Source organism: Anopheles coluzzii, chromosome 2, assembly GCF_943734685.1.
Source record: "Anopheles coluzzii chromosome 2, AcolN3, whole genome shotgun sequence".
In the NCBI taxonomy this organism is placed as follows: domain Eukaryota; kingdom Metazoa; phylum Arthropoda; class Insecta; order Diptera; family Culicidae; genus Anopheles; species Anopheles coluzzii.
The window spans coordinates 91,570,289-91,590,885 of NC_064670.1; the positions used below are offsets into that span (position 1 = coordinate 91,570,289).

Genomic DNA, 20,597 nt, shown 5'->3' on the forward strand with positions numbered 1-20,597 from the left:
ACACATTGCAAGAAAAGGATAGCAATATAATGATGAGTTGTAATACGCCATCTATTGATCAAACCAATGAAGCTGTGGAGCTTTCATTTTTTTTCTATGGATATTCAATTTTCCAGTCGTTTAAGCTTAATCTGTGGCGCTTGGGAAGTTCCATTTCAAAAGAATATGCATCCTTTACCTAGAATATGGATAAGATTTAGTTCAGCGGTTACACAAATGAAGGTCTTTCTGAAGTGTTGATCTGAAAATTGTACAAGGAATTCTAAGCCAAAGAAGGACTAAGATGCACATTTTCTTCTCAATGGCGGCAAGTTCTTTTTTTCGGGCCTCCACGCGACCTTAGAGCCGCTGCAATGCTATATCGGATACGATTTTATTGTACGTGCTAATTAAGCCTAAACGACTGAAAAATCAAATATCTGTGATTTTCGGAAGGATAAATGAAAAATCGGTAGTTTTAGGGCTGTCATCTGTGAATCGGTAGGCATATGTATAAAAAATCGGTAGGAATACAGATAAATCGGTATTTCTGGTCACTCTGTGTACCACGTTGGGCATTTGACAGCCAAATGGGTGCGAGTGGTGAATTTGGTGTACTGTGGTGTGTGTGTTGAGAACAATTTGAATTTTTTTTCCGTTGGAACATCCGTTTTTTCCGTTGGTTGGAGATCTTTGCAAAAGTTTAACGCCAGGACTCCACAGAGCATAACACGAAGCGCAACATAACAACTGACAGCTGCCAAACGCTTCCCAAAACGCATGGAAAAGGAGGTAAAGCGTTTCATTAACTTTCGGTTATCGCAGTAGGCTGGTAGTTTTTCTACGAGCAATGAGCGGCCTACTAAGGATGTTCACAATATGATACCAGCAATAAAGCGTTTTCTGAAGCGTTTGGCAGCTGTCAGTTGTTATGTTGCGCTCCGTGTTATGCTCTGTGGAGTCCTGGCGTAAGATTGTTTTTATGTACAGTCTGTTCCCGAGTTACACGGTTCTCGACTTACGAGGATTCGGAGATACGCGGTTTTCTAAATTTGACAGATCAAATGTCAATTCAGTACAATTTGCTTCAAGTTCGGTATGAATTGCATTTTTGCTAACAAATTGAAACCGCTTAAAAGCCGGAAATATAAGAATTTTATGCACGAATCGTATTAAATAAATGATAAAGTGTATAAAAGTACTAAATTAAATAAAAAAACTCCGAATAATCAATAGTATTTTAGTCAAGAAACGTGAAATTCGACTTACGCGGATATTCGAGTTACGCGGATTTGTTGGGAATGCAGAAACCGCGTAACTAGGGAACAGACTGTCCTTACAAAAGTAGTGACTGTACAAACAAACTGCACACAAATTCACGAAAAAGAATGTAATATATGTATATGTAAGAATAAACAGATTTTTACTAGAAATTTAAAATGAAACACACACTTTTCAATGTCAATGTCTTGACGTTATTTTTCTTAAGACCAATAGAAATTAGTTTTCCATGCAATTTACCATCTTGCTAGAATGATCTCAATTCTTTTGTACATACGCAGACATTTCGAAATAATTGTAGACATTTTCGTACTGATTGTATGCTGCCCGTCTTTTCATGAAGATTTCTTCTGGTACAATCAACATTATTCCTCGACACACAGATCGGCTGCTGAATTGTAGGTCACTGTAAATCGTTGCTTGACGTTCGCAAACGAAAACAGCGGGAACGGAAACGTCACAATATCCAAGCGACGCAAAACAATCCAGTGCAATGCGTGTGTTGTTATCCATGGGCTGCCGCGATTGTTGCGTTAAAAATATTTATTTTACTTGTACTGTTCAGTCTTTAAGTGTTTCCAGTGAGTCGTGCTTTCCGTGTTCGATGTAAGTAATCCTCCGGTTTCGTCGCGAACCCGCATCCACTTCCGTTTCACAATCATCTGCAACCTTGCTGCAATCCACTTCGTTTACGACCGTTTTTCTTCTAGATGCATTTAAATATCCGAGGGACGAAGCATCCCATTCGCCCGGGAATCACCGTGATTGGTTCGGTTAAAAATGAACGCTACAACACAATTCTGCTGCAAGATGGGGTAAGCAACTTGTTCTCTGTTTATTATGTTTTAGCCATTGTGACCATGAGAGGGGATTCAATGCATAGTGGTGCGGTCATTAAAATCCAGAATGCCCCAGAACGGTTCGTCGCTTATGAAGTCGGCCGTAACGATGCTGCTGTTAGGATGGTCCACCTGCAGATAGCTTAGCCGGGTCGGGTCTTCCTGTGCCGGTAGCAACAGTTTGCCGAATCGCGGCTGCTGTCCGTAAGCAAACGATTCGTACAGATCGACAAACTTAGAGGCCATGCTAAGCTCTTGCGCCGTATAGGGATGGCCGTCGCGCAGGCTGCTGGGGAAGATTAGCAAAATGTCCTCGCCGTGCGGCACCCCTACATACTGGTCCGATCCTGCAAGCGCTTCCGACAGACCGTACGTTGCTTTGTATTGGTCGAGGTAGAAATAGACGGGAACGTGTGGTTGCATCATTTTTGCCATTTCCGTGACGCCAGCGAAGAACAGCCGATTTGACACGAGCTGTAAAGGAAGCGAAGGGGATTAATTCTAATGCTCACTTCCAGTCTATGCAGTCTGGACAACTTACTCTCACAAATTGAGGAAACACTCGTTCGTTCAGCTCGTTCGCACCCAGATAGCGTTCCCTGATCACCTGGGACAGGGCGTCCCGGAGTTGCCCATCACGGACCGCGTACTTGTAGTCCAGGATGCTTGGCAGCACCTCGTTCCAGTGATCGTTAATGTGGCGTAGGTAGCTTGCGTTGCTTAAAAACTCCGCCGCCGGATACAGACCCTCCGCCTCGGTGACCGAAAGCAGCAGCGGAACCTTTGCCACCCTTCCCGAGCGCGTCAAATCGCGCGGATGTTCCGTAAGGAACGGTGCGGGATTGTATTTGCCGCGCTGCTCCACCACAACGCCCAGCGGCGAGTAGGGATTGTACAGGAAGTCTTGCAATTTCGGCACCTGGCGCACTATCACCTCTGCCGGCAGCTGGCGCAAGCATTGCAGCAGCTCCTTACTGCTGCTGCTCGCATCCACGGGACAGCCAGCACCGGTCGCGATTAGTTTCGCTTTTTCTGCCGCCCGTTCAACCATAACCCACGGATTGAGGGCGGACCCGCTGTGACCGACGGCACGCTGGAACAGCCCGCGAGACAGTGGAGACAGGTAGTGCAAATGGACACTGGCCGAACCAGCCGAAAAGCCCGAAAGCGTAACGCGCGACGCATCACCACCAAAGTATTTGATGTTTTTCTGCACCCATTGCAGGGCGGTCACTTGATCTTTCAGTCCGTAGTTGCCCGCGATCACGTCGTCCTCCGTGCTGAGGAAGCCGAGTGGTCCGAGTCGATAGTTCACCGTGACCAGTATCAGTGGCCGCTTGAGTAGAAAGTCCGGCTGAAAGTATCCACCGCCACCGTACATAAAGGCGCCACCGTGCAGATGGACGATCGCTGGCATCGGTACGTCCGGCGCAAGGTTCGGCGTGTACACGTTCAGAAAGAGGCAGTCCTCGGCACCGTCCAGTTTGTCGTCGCCCGGCTTGAGGTGGGACCACTGCAGACAGATTGGCCCCACCTGGGACGTGTTGCGCGGCTCATTCCACCGTTCGTCGATCAGCTCGGAGGGAGCGAACCGTCTGTTTCCGATCGGTGCTTTCGCGTACGGTATGCCTTCGAAGGCGTAGTGTGCCCCCCGGTGCTGGCCTATGATGGGGCCATTTTTAATCGTCACTTTCACGTCCACAAAAGCGGACGCGAGCCCAAGAAGGGTGGAAAGTAGGGTTAGTACTACCGCACAGTACGACACGCGCCACATGATCGTTTGCCGGACACTTAATGATCGCAGAGTTGCGGTTGCGGTTAGAATTGATGTGCGGTCAAGAAGTCTGGGGTCTAAATAGGGTATGGAAAATTATCACAACTAGCACACGCGTCATGTGGTGTAATGGTATGTGTGTATTTGTGTTTTTGCTTGATAAGACAATCCTCTTTATTTCGCTGTCTCTTTAAGCCACGCCGTGGCACCGCGTTCGGGCGTTATCTTCTAATGCGAGAGCGATCGGTCATGGCCACTTTCTTAAGGCAGGGTGATGATCACAGCTCCGTGTGGGCCGGCCGATGCGCCACTTTCCTCGGCGGTTCATCGTTAAAGTCCAGCGTGTCCCAGAACTGTTCGTCGCTTACACCGTACCCGGTCTTGGCAGTGGCGCACCCGTCACACGCTACATCCTTCACCTCCATGTACCGTAGCTGGCCGGTAATGTTCTGCACCGGAAGCAGATAGTTGCCGTACTTGGGCTCCTGTCCCTGGGAGAATGTGTCGTAAAGGTCGACGAAGCTGGCAACCACACGCAGCTCGCCTTTGGTCAGTGGATGATTGTCGCGCATCCGGGTGGGAAAGCTAAGCAGCACGTCTTCACCGTGCGCTACGCCATAGTTTACGTCCTGCGTGCCCGACATCAGCTCCCCGATGCCGTACACCGTTTTGTAGTTGAAATAGTAGAAGTAGACGGGGATGTGAGGTTGAAGAAGTTTTGCCGTTTTTGTTACGCCGCCAAAAAATAAACGGTTCGAAAGGATCTGCAAGAAGAGGTATCGGAAATGGTTTTATCCGTTTTTCGCTTGCTTAGTTCTTAAGATCTTACCGACACAAAGTCCCGGAAATTATCAATCGATAGTTTACGGTCGTTCCCGAAGTAGTGTTCGCTGATCGCGTTCGATAGCTCGGCGCGCCTCTTATCATCCGGCACCGCACTTTTGTAGTCCAAAATGCTTGGCAGCAGATCGTGCCAGCGCGCATCAATGTCCGCAAGATAGTCTAGGTTGCTTACAAACTCTGCCCCGGGGTACAAACCTTCCCCCTGCGTAACGGACAGCACCAGTGGCACTTTGGTGAGCTTTCCCTTGCGTGACAAAACTGCCGGATGGTCCGCCAGAAACGGTCGCCGGTTCACTTTGCTCTGCTTCTCCACGACCACACCGAGCGGTGAGAATGGATTGTAAAGGTAATCGAGCAGAAACGGCACCTGCCGCACAATATCCTCCGCGGGTCGGTCGCGCAAACACTCCACCATGGCCTGGCTGCTCGACAGCCGGTCCTCCGGGCAACCGACACCGCGCGCAATTTGCTTCGCCTTGCGGGCCGAATCCTCAGCCATCACCCAGGGATTGAGGGCGGTACCGCTGTGGGCAATCCCGTTCTGGAACAGTCCCCGCGACATTGGCGACAGGTAGTGGAGGTGCACGCTAGCACCGCCGGCCGAAAACCCAACCAGCGTGATCCGTTCCGGATCGCCCCCAAAGTGGTGGATGTTTTTTCTTACCCACTGGAGGGCCGCTACCTGGTCCTTGAGCCCGAAATTACCCGGCACAATGTCGTCCTCGGTGCTGAGAAACCCGAGCGGACCGAGACGGTAGTTGAACGTGACCATGATCTTGGGCTTGCGCAGCACATGGTTGGGCGAGAACAGTCCACCACCGCCGAACATGAACGCACCGCCGTGGATGTAAAACAGCGTCGACAAACCGGTTTGCCGCTGACCCCCGTCCAGCGAGGTAGTGTAAATGTTCATGTACAGACAGTCTTCCGCACCGAACAGCTTATCCTTTCCGGGGATGGTGTGGCTCCATTGCAGGCAGTACGGACCAATGGTGGTCGCGTTTCGTGGCTCGCTCCACCTTTCATCGTTTAGCTCGGGCGCAGCAAAGCGTCGTTCACCGGTGGGAGGTTTCGCGTAAGGAATACCCTCGAACGCATAGTAATTTCCCCGTTTCTCACCAACGATTGGGCCATTTTCGGTGTGCACTACCGGCGGTTGTTCGGTGGCTGCGGCTAACGTTCCGCAAAACAAGGTCACAGCCAGTGCTAATTGCCAGCTGTAGAATTTCCGATGCTGGACCATCATCATCCGCTCCGTTGATGTTGGATGTGTATGTGTTGGATGTACCAGGGTAATCTTATCAAGCTTTGCTCTGCCTGTGCAATAACACAGTAATGATGCCACTGTGTGCTAACGTGTAGCTCGATGCCTACATATAAACTGGACGTTCAGGTAGCCGGTCCATTCCTTTTTGTGCCTGCATTCTGCTTTTGGTCACTTTTTTAGTACACACGATGTGCGTGCAGCAGGTAGGAGCGCTACATTGCTTTAATCTTATCTGCGAGCGTTCGTGTGAGTCCGGATTCGCAGATGCTGCTTGTATCGGTATATGTGCGAGGTATGTTTGCCGGTAGATTAAGCTAAAATAACCCTGGTTGTGGGTAACATGTATTAAAGGCCATAAGGTTTCAGGTCAACGGTACGCAGAGGATAACGTCCCACTTTTCTCTAATTCTGACGCTCCCTCTATTCATCGTTTAATTGTTGTTTGTCCATAAACGTTTATTAAATTTTATTCTGGAGCTTTTTACACTGAACGCAGAGAACGTTGGCTTATGAAATAATGTCTACAGCTCTGTATGTGTGGGGGCCGGGGATTCATAAGGACCGTCGTTAAAATCAAGCGTTTTCCAGTACGGCTCATCACTTACACCCTCGGCACGCACAGTTTTACTTTGCGGATAGTTAAGCTCCAAAAACACCAGCTTATCGGTCGAATCTTGCAACGGCAATTCGTACGCTCCAAACCGTGGCTGATCGCCTTTGGCAAAGTGTTCGTACATGGTGACGAATCGATCGACCACCTGCATCTCCTCCTCAGTGAACGGTACCTCCTCTCGCAGGACGCTGGGGAATATTAGCAGCACATCATCGCCATGTGCAACTCCCAGCAGACCCGGTTCGTCCCGATGTGATAGAGCCTCCCCAACGCCAAACTTGCTTTTGTACAGATCGTAATACACGTACACATTAGTGAAGGGATGCATGAGCTTTGCTGACTCTGTAACACCGGCGAAGTAGAGTCGATTGGAAATTATCTGCAATTGGACGGATATTAATTGTAGATAATTTTAAAAGAATTGAGTTAACTTTTTTGTGCTACTTACTCGTATCAGTGTCTTGAAATTTTCTAACGACAATCGTTCGTTGGGGCCAAAGTAATGGTTTCGAATCGCTTCCGATAGACGATCCCGTGCTTTGGGGTCTGGTACAGACGTTTTGTAATCGAGAATGCTTGGCACTAGCTCGTCCCATCGGGCATCAATTTCTTGGAGGTATTTGGGATCGCTAATAAACTCTGCACCTGGGTATAGGCCTTCTGCTTCGGTAACTGATAGAATGAGCGGCACTTTGGCAATGTTTCCGCTGCTCATTAACGATCGAGGCGTTTCCTGCAGGAAGGGGTGAGGATTAAGTGGTCCTTTCTTCTCTACGACTGCACCGAACGGTGAGAAGGGATTGTAGAGGTAGTCAAGAAACTGGGGCACTTGTCGTACGATGTCCTCTGCTGGCTGTTTCCTCAGACAATCCAGAAGAGCTTGAGTTTTTCGAGTGGGACAACCAAGCACTGCACCAATTCTAATGGCCTTTTCTACTGATCGCTCCATCATTACCCAAGGGTTAAGGGCGGATCCGCTGTGTCCAATGCCGGATGTGAACAATCCTCTCGAAAGTGGAGACAGGTAATGGAGATGTACGCTGGCAGATCCTGCTGAATATCCCACTATGCTAACCGTTTCAGGATCACCACCGAACGATTCAATGTTCTCTCTAATCCACTGCAAAGCGATCACTTGATCCTTGAGCCCAAAATTCCCGGGAATGACATCGTCCTCGGTGCTAAGAAACCCGAGAGGCCCCAGACGGTAGTTGAAAGTGACCAAAATCATCTGCCGACGCATGATGTGATCCGGTTCGTAGAAGTTGCCAGTACCGAACATTAAAGCCCCACCGTGTATGAACGCGATCGTAGGCAGTCGGGCCGTTGGGTCAATCGATCTGGTGTACACGTTCAAGAACAGACAATCCTCTGTTCCTTCCAGCTTATTATCGCCCGGGATGAGATGATTCCACTGCAGGCAAACCGGTCCTCGCACGGTAGCGTTTCGTGGTTCGGTCCATCGCTCATCGTTCAGCTCCGAGGCGGCGAACCGTAACTTACCCAGCGGAGGCTTAGCGTATGGAATGCCTTCGAATGCATAGTAATCTCCACGCCGTTCACCAGCTATCGGTCCATTCTTGAGGTGCACTATTGTAGCGGCGGTACTCGCCTCGATAGTAATGTAGGCGATAGCCAAACACAGTGCAGCTAATAACCTGCTCGTCCCCATTGGTAATGGAGAAAGTTGGCACTACTTAGCGCTAGGTGTAGAGTTCGTTTTCTATGCGTTGCAGCTATTTACTCGTCAATAGCTGCCGAGCGACTATCTCATGCCGGGTAAGTTAGCTAACGGCTCACCGTATAGGCTCTGAATATAAATACGATTGGACGCGGAAGGGAGAGCAGCAGCATGATGATTGCGTTCTCTTATCGCAACCATTGACTATGGGCATGGGAAACTGTGGGAATACAGTACAACCGACCGTTGATGTACGAACATGATAAGTTATTGGTGTGGGGTTGTACCAAGCACAATGATCGGGTGTGAGTAGCCGGGATGAGAAGAATCGTTCATGGCTAGCTAGTAATGCTGGAATGCATATGCAACGCGATGCATAGTTAAAAATGATGAGACGAAAGACTAATTTGTTTTTTGTGGTATTGATCATATCTTCGATCTTTCAATATTTTTTTTTATTGCATTATCACGTTGTCATAATACTACACTAAGACACTGTTATGCTTAGACGTGTTCTTAGCACAGCAACAGTGATATCATTCGTCTATTCCTGGATTTGAATTGCAAATCCTTTCATACGGTGCATCGTTAAAATCGAGACTGTTCCAAAACTCTTCATCATTTAATCCACTGGCACAAATCACTACACTTTGTGGATAGTTCAGCTTCAAGTACGAAATCTTATCGCGATCATCCTGCAGAGGGAGTGTATGGGACCCAAATCGAGGAGCAGCTCCTTTGGCAAAATGTTTGTACATGGTTACGAACCGATTGATCACTATCCTCTCTTCCTTGGTGTATGGTAAATGCTCTCGGGCAATGCTATGAAATACCAGATCGACATCCTCACCGTGGGACACTCCAAGGTATGTCGTATCTGCGCCCTTGGATAGCTTCTCACCGATACCGTACTTGATTTTGAAATAATCCACATAGACATACACCTTGGTGTGGGGCTGCATTAGTTTGATCGATTCCGTAACGCCAGCAAAATAGAGTCGATTAGAAATGATCTGTTTTTGAAGAATAAGAAGAAAAAAACATTTTTTATAAAAGCTTCATTAGGATCTCTTCCTGTTAAGATATATTCTTATACGAATCGAGGAAACTCGATAATATAATGTACAATATAAATGAGATGTTCCCAATATGTAGAAGAGAGTTGATTCAGCGAGAGTTTATCCTCTTCCTTGTGTTATCTCTTCTCTACATTTCAATGTAGTATAGTACTTGAGAACTTACTTGAATCAGTACATTGAAATTATTCAATGATAATCGATCGTTGCCTTGGAAATAACGACTGCGAATCGTTTCAGATAGATGATCACGTGTCTTCAGATCGCCTACTGCCGTTTTATAGTCCAGAATGCTTGGCACAAGCTCATTCCATCTGGAATCTATTTCCTGAATGTATTTATGGTCGCTGATAAACTCTGCTCCTGGGTAAAGACCTTCAGCTTGAGTAACCGATAGTATGAGCGGTGCTTTGGCCACATTCCCGCTGCTCATTAATGATCGAGGGGTTTCTTTTAAAAAAGGGTGCGGATTAAGCGATCCTTCCCTCTCAACGACTGCACCGAACGGCGAGAAGGGATTGTAGAGAAAGTCAAGAAACTGGGACACTTGTCGTACGATGTCCTCTGCCGGAACATTTCGTAGACATTCCAGAAGCGTTTGTGATGTTCTTATGGGACAGCCAAGTGCACTGCCAATTTGTTTTGCCTTTTCCGTTGATTTTTCTGCCATTGTCCAAGGGTTAAGTGCAGATCCGCTGTGCCCAATGCCGGATGTAAACAATCCTCGCGAAAGTGGAGACAGGTAATGGAGATGTACGCTGGCAGATCCTGCTGAATATCCAACTATGCTAACCGTTTCGGGATCACCACCGAACGATTCGATGTTCTCCCTAATCCACTGCAAAGCGATCACCTGATCTTTGAGTCCAAAGTTCCCGGGAATGACATCGTCCTCGGTGCTAAGAAACCCGAGTGGCCCTAGACGGTAATTGAAGGTGACCAAAACTATGTGTCGTTTTATGATATGGTCTGGTTTACTTTTGCTTCCGGCTCCAAACATAAATGCGCCTCCGTGTATGAACGCGATCGTGGGCAGTCGGACGGTTGGGTCAATCGATGTTGTGTAAACGTTTAGGAACAGGCAATCTTCTGCACCTTTTAACTTGTCTTTGGTCTTATTGAAATGAGCCCACTGTAGACAGATTGATCCTGGCTTGGTAGTGCTCCGTGGTTCGGTCCACCGATCATCGTTCAGCTCCGAGGAGGCGAACCGTAAGTTACCCAGCGGAGGCTTAGCGTATGGAATACCCTCAAATGCGTAATAATCTCCACGCCGTTCACCAGCAATTGGTCCATTCTGTATGTTCACAACTATTGCACTATCGTGACCAACGACAAAAGGAGTGGAAAAACCTAGAATTATCAAACAAATCCACCGAAATGATGCTATTTGAACTTCCATAATAAAGAAAGTACATTGATTTTTATTTTAAATGCTTGCGCTTCACTTTTACAAGTGAGGAATGAATAAAACTACACTTTTCATTGCACATTTCAGTTGAAGCAATTTGTTTACTATGCATAGGTTGTCAAACAAACGGCTGATGTGTAATGATTTGTTATACTTGATCGTAATCAAACACTTCAAGCACGCTAGCGGATTGCCGCTCTGTTTATATGGGTACGGTAGTAATTTTTTTAAAATTATCGTAGAATTCGAGTTGTTGGCTGCATATAGTTGAATAGTTTGAAGATAATAAGTTGTAATAATTTGATTTCAGTTTAATTCAATACATTTATTCAACACCTTTAATATATTTACATTGTTTCCATTTTTGTTTTGCAGAGTATTTGCCCCAAGCATGCCAGCATTCGCTTCGATGTAGCATCAAATAAAGTGGAAATTCTGGACCTTTGCTCGGAACGCGGGGTAACTGTTGATCAGAAACCCATTGCACCACTAAGTTGGATCGAAATCACTGCGCAAAAAAAATTGCAACTTGGCAGCGTGCTTGTTGGCGTTGAAAGCGAGGAAAGCAAAAACGATGACGCTTCATTTCTACATGGTGAAGATGAAGAGGACATTATTGATTGCAGTCTGGAGGTAGGTTACATATGGTGGGGAGTACCAACACGATATGTGTTATTAACCGTAGGTGTTTTTAAAAATCCCTTTTTAGGAAACACAACCGCTTCAAGGCAGTCGAAAAATTTCCCCCACTGCTGTTATCTTAGGCACTTCCGGCAAACCATCATCATCAACGGTGATTGAAACGAAGGCTACTGTGCACAGACCCGCATCATCCTTATCGATCGATGATGGGCGCCGGAGTAGTTTTCTGGTACCGGAGACCCAACAGCTAGAAGAAAGCAGATTATGCGAAGTGCCGGATAAAACGGCCGTTCCCGCTGTTGGTGGTGGTGGTCCGCCAGCAAACGAACTGGACGATGACGATGATTCGTTTTTCATTCCGGAAACGCAACAACCGGAAGATGAGCTGGACCGCATGTCCGAGATCATTGAACCGATCCTTCCGGCCGCAACGGAAGCGCCCGTTGAGCGGACTGCGGCCGAGGAGGAATATTTCCAAATGACGGCCAATGACGATGACAACAGCAATGACGCGATGTTCAACAATAAGTACGTTCAGGAGTCCCAGAACTTGATGCAAAACTTCGATGAATCGTACAAGCACGATATTGTTGAGCCGAGAACGTCCATACTACCGGAGCGTTCTGTTGATTCAATATCGTTCCAGGAGCACCGCAACACAACGATGGACATGAGTGCTATGGTGTGGAATGAGAGCAGAAAGGAATCGGAAAAGGCAGCTAAATCCGGCGGTGACAAGGCGGTGACTATGCCCATTGCCAGTAGCGTACCTGACAAAGTTGATGACAGATCCGTTACGCCGGATCTAAATTTCGATGACGATCCCCTGAAAACGGTGGAAACTCGGTCCTCCGTCACGCCGGACATACAGTTCAAGGATGGTCCCGAAGCCACCCGTTCAGCGGAAACGCCGGAGTTGGGCTTTGACGAACCAGAAAATGAAGAAATTACGCTCAATCAAGAGGGTTGCTTCAAACAGCCGAACGGTGTATCGACCGAATCGACGAAGGAGGCGAATGTTTCACACGTGGAAAACATTTATGAAATGGAAACGCAACCGTTCAGGGTTGAGGACGCTTATGACCTGTTGACGCAGCCTTTACACCTGCTGCCTGTAGCCAAGTCTGGTTCTGCTGGATCACACAATAGAACATCAAACCAGAAGGAACAAGAACGGGAACTGGAGCCGTACGATCTGCAGACGCAACCGCTGATAATGGAAAGGAAACCATCGTTTGTGAAATCAATGAGTTTAACTGCTCGCAGCAAAAGCAAGCAATCGCCCGAGATTGACTACGCCAGCATGCCAACACAGCCTGAAACACCGCCGGAGTTCGCCTCTAACTCGAACCGTTCATCGTATGGCACTCGCCGCTCCGCAGAAAAGGCTGCTAAATCGTTGAACTTTGGTGGCAATGCAAAGCCATCCTTAGCAGGCAGGTCGAAGAATGCAGCAGCTAAAAGTCCCACCCCCGACATTGACTATGCAGACCTGCCAACACAGCCAGAAACGCCGCCGGAACCAGCGCTTCGCTCTGGTATAATTGATCGCATGCCATCGTCAACGTCGGCCATACAAATAGATGACGATGATCTGCTAACACAGCCACTAAGTCCACCGAAAGCAATGCTAGACACTCCCGCTGTGGATAGAGATTGTGTCCGAAAGGTTAACACCTCAGCATCACGCAATCCGTACAATTTGGACACAGAACCTTTGAGCCTCTCGCCTTATGGGGGAAAAGAAAAGTTGGAGAAGAAAAAAAAGTTATTTGTGAAGCTAGAGGACATTAAAAAATCTCGCCGAATCTCGAAATCGTGTGAAAATCCATATTTCATGAGTACCCAACCTATGCCGAAAGCAGCGGCCGAAAATGCGTACGATCTTGACACGCAACTACTCCCAGAGAACGTCACACTGCCGGAGGGCGAAGTCTCGCAATTTAATCCACAAATCAACAGTACCACCGTGCAGCAGCAGCGTGGAAAGCTGAGCATACAGCAGCAGCAGCAGCAGCAGGCTCTGGAAGTATCACCGTCAACGTCAAACAAGGAAAATCGCACCGCCGATGCAGATCGCACTACTGATGACTCTTCTGGAACGGATGACGAGTTTGGACTGTCCGAGACCATTCCGATCGCTGCACTTTTCAACCTCAAACCGGTAAACATCGCAACAGCCGCAAGGGAGCTACCGGTGAAGAGTAAGTTTAAGGTACCGCTGTCAAGAACGGAAACGGCAGCGACGCCCAAAGCAAAGCTGCACCGCAAGCGTCACTCTGTGGAGATGTCCGAATTTCTCACACCGGAACATCCAGGGGTGTACCTACCGAAGGTGGAATGCATTCGCTCCGTGTCGGATAGAATAGCGACGTCATCGTCACTCGCCAGCAAGAGCAAACCAACGTACCACTTTAACGACAGCAGCAGCAGCAGCAGCGAGGACGAGAGTGTGCGAAATGTGTTCAAGAAAACGAACGTCAGCGTGGTGTTGGAGAAAGAGCTGGAAAAGGTGCGGGTAGATGGGGTGTTGAAAAAGCAGGAGAAGCGCACCGCTCGACAGTTACAAATCCGATCGGACGATGATCAATCGGAAACAGGCGAATCAAAGGCGGGGGGCGATCGCTCGGATAAAAAACCAGCTTTGCGTGATGCAGAACCGCTGGAAAGAAAATCGAGCCGGCGTAGGGAAATGGAAAAGGCAAAGTCTTCTGAGGTGGAAAAGAAATCCAGCCGAACGGCCGGCAAAAGAGAGGAAGAAAAAGAGGCGAAGGCAAAGGGAAAAGATGCTGAATCGGCGGAAAGAACATCATCAAGCCGGCGTAGCGAGATGGAACAAGACAAAGGTGTTGAAGGGGAAACCAAATACAAAAGAACAACCGACAGAAAAGAGGAAAAACAGGACCGCTACAAAAAATCGGAGAAACTGTCGACTATTTTGGAGAACGATCGCCGGGAACGAAGACCGGAGAAAGAGAAGGAACTGAAGGAAAAACCATCTAGCCGACGTAGGGAAGAGGAAAAAGAAAAGGATTCTGATATTGCCAAGAAAGCCAAACGAACTACTACTACCGACAAAAAGGAGCACAAAGATGACTACAAAAAGTCCCGCCAATCGGAAAAATTAGGAGAAAGATCGGACACTCGAGCGTCTGCCGAACGTGCCAAACCGTCCGATGATGATCGTGTGCGTGTTTCGAAGCGCATTCGCCATAAAGCGTACAAAATGAAGCTGCTGGAAGAATCGGTAGATTATCAGTTGGAAGCGGAGGATGCGGCTGCTGCCACTGATGCACGCTCTACCCGAACCACGCGCAAGCGCAAGGACCAAACATCTACCGATCGGGAAGAACCGATCGCTAGAATAAGTGAATCGAAGCGACCGAAATCTGGCCATCGTCAGCGTTCCTCGTCCACCTCCTCCACTGTTGCACCGGAGGCGGGCAGAAGGGACCGTTTGCAAAGTACGGCGAGCGACACCAGGAAGAAGGTAGTGGAAATCGCTGCTGATTTGGTTGTGGGACACGGTGTTACGTCGGGTGGGTCAAGTGGTGGTGATGGCCTGTTGGGGAATGTCAGTGTCACTAGCAGTACGGCGAGTGATGATTCAGCAGTGGCGGGACGATCCATCCGACCGCGACTAATATTCACGAGAATGAGCCCCGAGCCCTATCGAAAGTGTATAGCCCGTGCGGGTATGTAAAGCTCACGCAGGAGTGCGCACTCCACGTGCCAGTAGCTTACTTTCTTCACTTAATCATGAATACCCATCTGCACGTTATTTTATATTATTGCTCGCTCATTTTTATTATAGTTGTTAATTTGCTAATCTTCAGCTGTCAGTTAACCATTGGTATTTAATCTAAAACTAGTCCTTGTATCGATAGTTATAACTTTTGTTCCATTATTATTACCTACACTTACTAGGAATGCCATCAAAATTATTTAACATTGCTTGCCACACTTTAAATCGGGGAAAGGGCTGCTTTTCGTGATCAGTTTATAATTAAGATCGCTTTCATCATCATGCTTCTTACTATATCGCGCTTCCATCTGCATGAGCCGGAAGGCTTGATATTGTGTGTGTGTGTGTGTGTGTGTGTGTGTGTGTTTGTGTGTGTGTGTGTGTGTGTGTGTGTGTGTTTGTGTGTGTGTGTGTGTGTGTGAATCATTATTCCTTATTGAATCCTTATTGATAATACCGTTTCCTATTCGCAGGGGGTAAAATAGTGGACATGCCGGAGCTGGCAACTATCCTGGTGACTGATCGAATCATTCGCACGTACAAGTTCCTGTGCGCGGTGGCCAAAGGAATCCCCATCGTTGGTCAGTCGTACCTGGATGCGTTGCAGCGTTCCGAGGCGAACGAGCAGATCAATCCATGGGATCACATACTTTCCGATCCGGATACGGAAAAGCGCTACAAATTTCGTCTACGCGATACGCTGCTGAAGGCACGGAAGCATAAGCTGTTTGAAGACTATACCGTGTTTGTTACAGCCAGCACAAAACCACCACCCTCGGAACTGTTTCGTAAGTGTAACTGGACGGCACACGTTTGAAACTACAAATTGGATAACCGTAAACGGCCCTATAAATGATCTTACCCCAAATTACATTCTCTCAATTGCAGTAATACTTACGTGCGCCGGGGCAAAAGCATCGAAACATTGCAACCAACCATCAGTTGCTGGAGGTAAGGCGTTCGTCATCTCCGATCCTGCCGACGCTGCGTCCTGGGCACGGTACAGGGAACGGTTGCCCGGCATCGAAATAGTGTCAGCGGAAGGTTTCATGCTCTCGATAATGCAGCATTCGAAAAATTTCCAAAAACACCATCTAATGTAGGGAGTCGAAAAGCTACTGCCATTTTACAGAGCGATGAAATGTATGCATAAGATTGAACTATCGCTGTTTTCGTAAATATGTGAATGTGAATACTTAGGTTTGGTTGTTTGTTTTTTGTTCAAGCTTAATTTTTAGTATCCAAGTTTTGTCTGTTTCATCGTAACATTGCAATAATTGAACCTAGCCTCAGTGAGGCCCATGGCAACAACATGTTAGTAGATGGTGTTGCGAGTAATATTATTTAAAACTGGAAACAGCTTCCAATTATGTATTATCTTGCGTTATATATTGCTAAACTGAGCCAGTGAAATCAATGTCTTTATGAAACGAATTTATGTATTGTTTTGTTCCTATATTGCCTTGTTCATTCAGAGAAAATAAAATGCACTATCCGGTGGTCCACATTAAACAGCGTATCTTGGGGGCAACCTGTACTTCTATCATTCAACCGTATTCTATAAACTCATTTACCCAGTCCAGACCGTTTGACAGTTGCGGTTGGTTTGTTGACGTAGGAACGCGCACATGTTGTAAATTGTACCTTTTGCAAAAGAGAACGGTGCCGTGAACAACATGGAGTACATTAATAATGCTTCGACCGGAGCAATTTCGTCCGGTTCCGGAGCGGTGAACAAAATCCTGTGCTGCGAATGTGGCGTCCCGATCGAGCCGAATGCCTCGAACATGTGCGTACCGTGCCTTCGGTCGCACGTCGACATCACGGAAAACATTCCGAAGCAGGCGGTGATATTCTTCTGCCGGAACTGCGAGCGCTACCTGAACCCACCGAACGAATGGGTCCAGTGCACGCTAGAATCAAAGGAACTGCTCAGCCTCTGTCTGAAGCGCCTGCAGGGGCTGCGGCAGGTGAAGCTGGTCGATGCGGGCTTCGTTTGGACGGAGCCCCATTCGAAGCGCATCAAGGTGAAGCTGACCGTGCACGGGGAGGTGATGAGCGATGTCGTTCTGCAGCAGGTGTTTGTCGTCGAGTTTACGGTCAACAATCAGATGTGCGACGATTGCCACCGTACGGAGGCGAAGGACTTTTGGCGCTGTATGGTGCAGGTCCGCCAGAAGGCGGTCAACCGGAAGACGCTGTTCTACCTCGAGCAGATGATACTGAAGCACAAGGCGCACGAGAACACGCTCGGCATTAAGCCGAACACGGGTGGGTTGGACTTTTTCTATGCAACCGATGCGCACGCCAGAAAGATGGTCGATTTCATGCAAGCCGTACTGCCGGTGAAGGTGACCAACTCGAAGAAGCTGATTTCGCACGACATCCACAGCAATTCGTACAATTACAAGTACTCGTACGCTATCGACGTGGTGCCCGTGTCGAAGGGAAGTTTGGTGTGCTTGAGCAAGCGACTAACGCAGCAGCTGGGTCACATTGCACCGGTTTGCTTGGTTTCCAAGGTGGCCAATTCGATTCACCTGATCGATCCACAGACGGCACAGAGTAAGTGGAACCTTTTTGGATGGAAGGAGGTGGTGGGTAATTGTGCGGCATTTCACATTCATTTTCCTACTTTCAGTGGCGGAAGTACAGAACATGGCGTTCTGGAAGAGTCCGTTCGAAGCGATCTGCAACCCAAAGCAGATGGTCGAGTTTGTCGTGATGGACGTGGAGATCATTCGGGAGAATCAGCGGAAAACCTTCCCGGGCCAGGGCCCGGTATCGCACCGTCATACGCTAGCCGACGTTTGGGTGGTGAAATCTTCGGAGCTGGGCATCAACGAAAATACCATCCACGTGAAGTCCCATTTGGGGAATCTGCTCAAACCGGGCGATTACGTGCTGGGGTACGATTTGCGCGAAGCGAACGTAAACAATGCCGATTACGAGAAGCTGAATGCGGACACGGTGCCGGATGTGCTGCTGATCAAGAAGTCGTACGATAAGACCGTGCGCAAGCAGTCGCGTAACTGGAAGCTGAAGCATCTGAACGAGGAAATTGTGGTCGATACGGACATCGAGAACGAGTACAACGAGTTCCTGGAGGACCTGGAGGAGGATCCAGAACTGCGGCAGAATGTGAACATCTTCAAGGACAAGAACAAGCAGCAGATACCGGTCGATACGAACGATATGGACGATCCGTCCGTACCGCGCATCACGCTCGAGGAGATGCTGGACGATCTGGTGCTGGAAGACGAGGAGATGGGCGATGCATCTTGAGTGGATGGGTCCGGTGCATTTGTTTTGCATTCAATATACAAATAAATGTTAATTCAACCACTATTTCACTATACGCCACTGTGTTGTGTGTGTGTGTTTTGTTGTTTATTGGGTTTTGTCTGGCCTTCTTTCCTTTAAGGACTACGTACTTCTTATTTAAACAAACAAATATTAGTTATGTTCAGTGTATTGCTCACTCTCTCTCTCTCTATCTCTGCTGTGAACTGGTAGGAATATGGTTAGCCACTTCCTACGAAATGCAACGATATGACGACTGGGAACAAACATGCAGTTCGAAAACGAGAATTAGCAGCACGTGTTCAGCTGCCCGTTACCAGTGGTAGAACTTAAAAGCAGGGAAGGGCGTTAGCCGCACGTAGACTTGGAAAGCAAAGACGAGATATAAAGGCGCATCTCGACTACGAAACACTTGTTGTTCATTGTTCTACTTGCAAGATGGGAGTTCTATTAGCCAATTTGCATTATCCAATTCGAGGATCTTGTGAATATAGAACACGGTTGTTATCTATCTTCCATTTGCTCTATGCGTCGCTATCTGGCTTTCATCGGAATCCGAAAACAAAACTAAAAAAAAACCCTATCCCTGGAGTAGCAATCAAGCGAAAGTAAAGCATATATACGGCACTAAAACACTAAACACTGGTTTGTTGGATGCTGCTACTCTGTGATTTCCGCTTATCGCGCTGCTGCCATCGGTGGCAATGCCGGCATGCCACCGGGGGCACCACCACCACCGCCAACGGCTGAGCCAGGTCCCAGCAGGACCTGCTTCTGTTGTGACTTTTGCATCTCCTCCATCTGGGCGCGCTCGACCTCAAACACGACCGGGGCCAGCATGACCATCGAGCTGGTGAAGAAAATCCACGACACATTGCACGTGAGCGAGTACAGGCCCTTGACGCTTCGCACGGTCAGGTCGGTGACGGCGCCGGAAAACTGGCGCACCGGTTCCGGGAACATCTCCGTCAAACCCCACAGCCGTTCGCCCAGCGACTCATCTGGTTCCTGTACAGAGAGAAAGAGAGAGAGAAAATTAAAACAAAAACGTTTCAACGAAAGGTCATGGACGAAAGAAAACGGGAGTAAGATGTTTTGTTTATCACACTGATTGATTTGTGCGTGCTGGTTTGATTTTTTTTCGGTCCTTCTCAGTGGGTCTGAACTGTCACACTTACGTCATCGTAATCGTTTGCGCTAGTGGTGCGTGCCACTGTCTTTGAGGGTTGCGGCGGGGTGGATGCGGAGGGCCGGGAAGAAGAGGAAGGTCCTGACGGTGCGGCAGCCGGTGCTGGAGCGGCCGCTGAAGATGAGGAAGCTGGTGCGGCTGGTGCTGCCTCCGGTGCGGCGGCCGGTTTCACGGGCTCGGCTGGTTTAGGTGCTTCTTCCGGCTGGGAAAGAACAAAACATGAATTAAAACATCGTTGCGCAACGCAGTGGAGTTGGGTTTATGTTGCTTCTGCTAGCCAGTTGCTATCATCATGCAACGATGCTGCTAGTTTGCAATTAATTTGTCCACAGCAATCATGTTTTGTGATGCGTTCCAAGCACCAAGAAAGAACATCATTGCACAAGAAGGTCAACCTAGAATGCCTCGCGCACACACAGACACACACACAGTCACATATGGATAATACATACCGTCGAAGGTTTGCGTTCCGGTGTTTCATCCTTGCTGCCGGTGGCCGACTCCATGCCGCTATCCTTATCAGTAGAAATTTCGTCCTCTTCAAGTTTTTCCACCAGCACCACCTCCGGGTCGGAATCCATTCGGACTGTCGGGGGCAGCTGGGAGAAGGAGTCAAGTGGGCAGTGTCGGACCGCGAGGTTCGTTGCACCCTTTTGTCGCTGGTCACTGAGATGCGGCACACAGCTTTGCACAATGCTAAACAACACGTACCGTTGTTAAAAGGTGCCGTAAAACACTGTACAACAATCTTTTCTCCGTTCTAGTGCTGTACGGCCGTGGGCAAGGAAAAACACATGCACCCTCGTTTTGCGGATAGTTTGTCAGAATCGGCCCCGATCGATAACAGCAAAGTGGGTTTATTATACAGGTGGGCTTATCCCGAACAAATTGACAGCCGTACTGTAGAAAAATGAAAACGAAATGACAGGAGGGGATTCGATCATTTGTTGATGT

At 48.2% G+C, this 20,597-nt stretch overlaps 7 protein-coding genes across 8 annotated transcripts; 2 read left to right on the forward strand and 5 right to left on the reverse strand.

The window, feature by feature from the left end:
• The first annotated feature begins 1,710 nt into the window (after window positions 1-1,710).
• On the forward strand, window positions 1,711-16,670 carry LOC120953499 (mediator of DNA damage checkpoint protein 1-like). 2 transcript variants are annotated; one of them, XM_040373476.2, is made up of 6 exons: window positions 1,711-1,866; window positions 1,971-2,075; window positions 11,140-11,397; window positions 11,474-15,101; window positions 15,625-15,939; window positions 16,040-16,670. In XM_040373476.2, exons 2-6 carry the CDS (start codon window positions 1,971-1,973, stop codon window positions 16,252-16,254), a joined length of 4,521 nt encoding a protein of 1,506 aa, XP_040229410.2. In that variant the 5' UTR covers window positions 1,711-1,866; the 3' UTR covers window positions 16,255-16,670. The 2 variants fall into 2 exon arrangements, with proteins under 2 accessions (XP_040229410.2, XP_040229411.2); XM_040373477.2 differs by lacking the exon at window positions 16,040-16,670 and having other exon boundaries at window positions 11,474-14,896; window positions 15,625-15,741.
• LOC120953503 (venom carboxylesterase-6-like) lies at window positions 2,059-3,932 on the reverse strand. The gene is made up of 2 exons (XM_040373482.2): window positions 2,641-3,932; window positions 2,059-2,573 (listed from the first exon to the last, which is right to left on the reverse strand). Exons 1-2 carry the CDS (start codon window positions 3,871-3,873, stop codon window positions 2,133-2,135), a joined length of 1,674 nt encoding a protein of 557 aa, XP_040229416.2. The 5' UTR covers window positions 3,874-3,932; the 3' UTR covers window positions 2,059-2,132.
• LOC120953500 (venom carboxylesterase-6-like) lies at window positions 4,017-6,126 on the reverse strand. The gene is made up of 2 exons (XM_040373478.2): window positions 4,703-6,126; window positions 4,017-4,637 (listed from the first exon to the last, which is right to left on the reverse strand). Exons 1-2 carry the CDS (start codon window positions 5,963-5,965, stop codon window positions 4,152-4,154), a joined length of 1,749 nt encoding a protein of 582 aa, XP_040229412.2. The 5' UTR covers window positions 5,966-6,126; the 3' UTR covers window positions 4,017-4,151.
• On the reverse strand, window positions 6,407-8,362 carry LOC120953502 (venom carboxylesterase-6-like). The gene is made up of 2 exons (XM_040373480.2): window positions 7,045-8,362; window positions 6,407-6,975 (listed from the first exon to the last, which is right to left on the reverse strand). The coding sequence occupies exons 1-2, from the start codon at window positions 8,266-8,268 to the stop codon at window positions 6,505-6,507; spliced, it is 1,695 nt and encodes a 564-aa protein (XP_040229414.2). The 5' UTR covers window positions 8,269-8,362; the 3' UTR covers window positions 6,407-6,504.
• Window positions 8,705-10,811, reverse strand: LOC120953501 (venom carboxylesterase-6-like). Its single transcript, XM_040373479.2, has 2 exons — window positions 9,520-10,811; window positions 8,705-9,290 (listed from the first exon to the last, which is right to left on the reverse strand). The coding sequence occupies exons 1-2, from the start codon at window positions 10,753-10,755 to the stop codon at window positions 8,814-8,816; spliced, it is 1,713 nt and encodes a 570-aa protein (XP_040229413.2). The 5' UTR covers window positions 10,756-10,811; the 3' UTR covers window positions 8,705-8,813.
• A 75-nt stretch (window positions 16,671-16,745) lies between the features above and the next one.
• LOC120953504 (60S ribosomal export protein NMD3) lies at window positions 16,746-18,509 on the forward strand. Its single transcript, XM_040373483.2, has 2 exons — window positions 16,746-17,716; window positions 17,793-18,509. The coding sequence occupies exons 1-2, from the start codon at window positions 16,828-16,830 to the stop codon at window positions 18,434-18,436; spliced, it is 1,533 nt and encodes a 510-aa protein (XP_040229417.2). The 5' UTR covers window positions 16,746-16,827; the 3' UTR covers window positions 18,437-18,509.
• On the reverse strand, window positions 18,500-20,505 carry LOC120953505 (mitochondrial import receptor subunit TOM22 homolog). Its single transcript, XM_040373484.2, has 3 exons — window positions 20,096-20,505; window positions 19,633-19,845; window positions 18,500-19,462 (listed from the first exon to the last, which is right to left on the reverse strand). The coding sequence occupies exons 1-3, from the start codon at window positions 20,222-20,224 to the stop codon at window positions 19,133-19,135; spliced, it is 672 nt and encodes a 223-aa protein (XP_040229418.1). The 5' UTR covers window positions 20,225-20,505; the 3' UTR covers window positions 18,500-19,132.
• Between the last annotated feature and the right edge of the window lie 92 nt (window positions 20,506-20,597).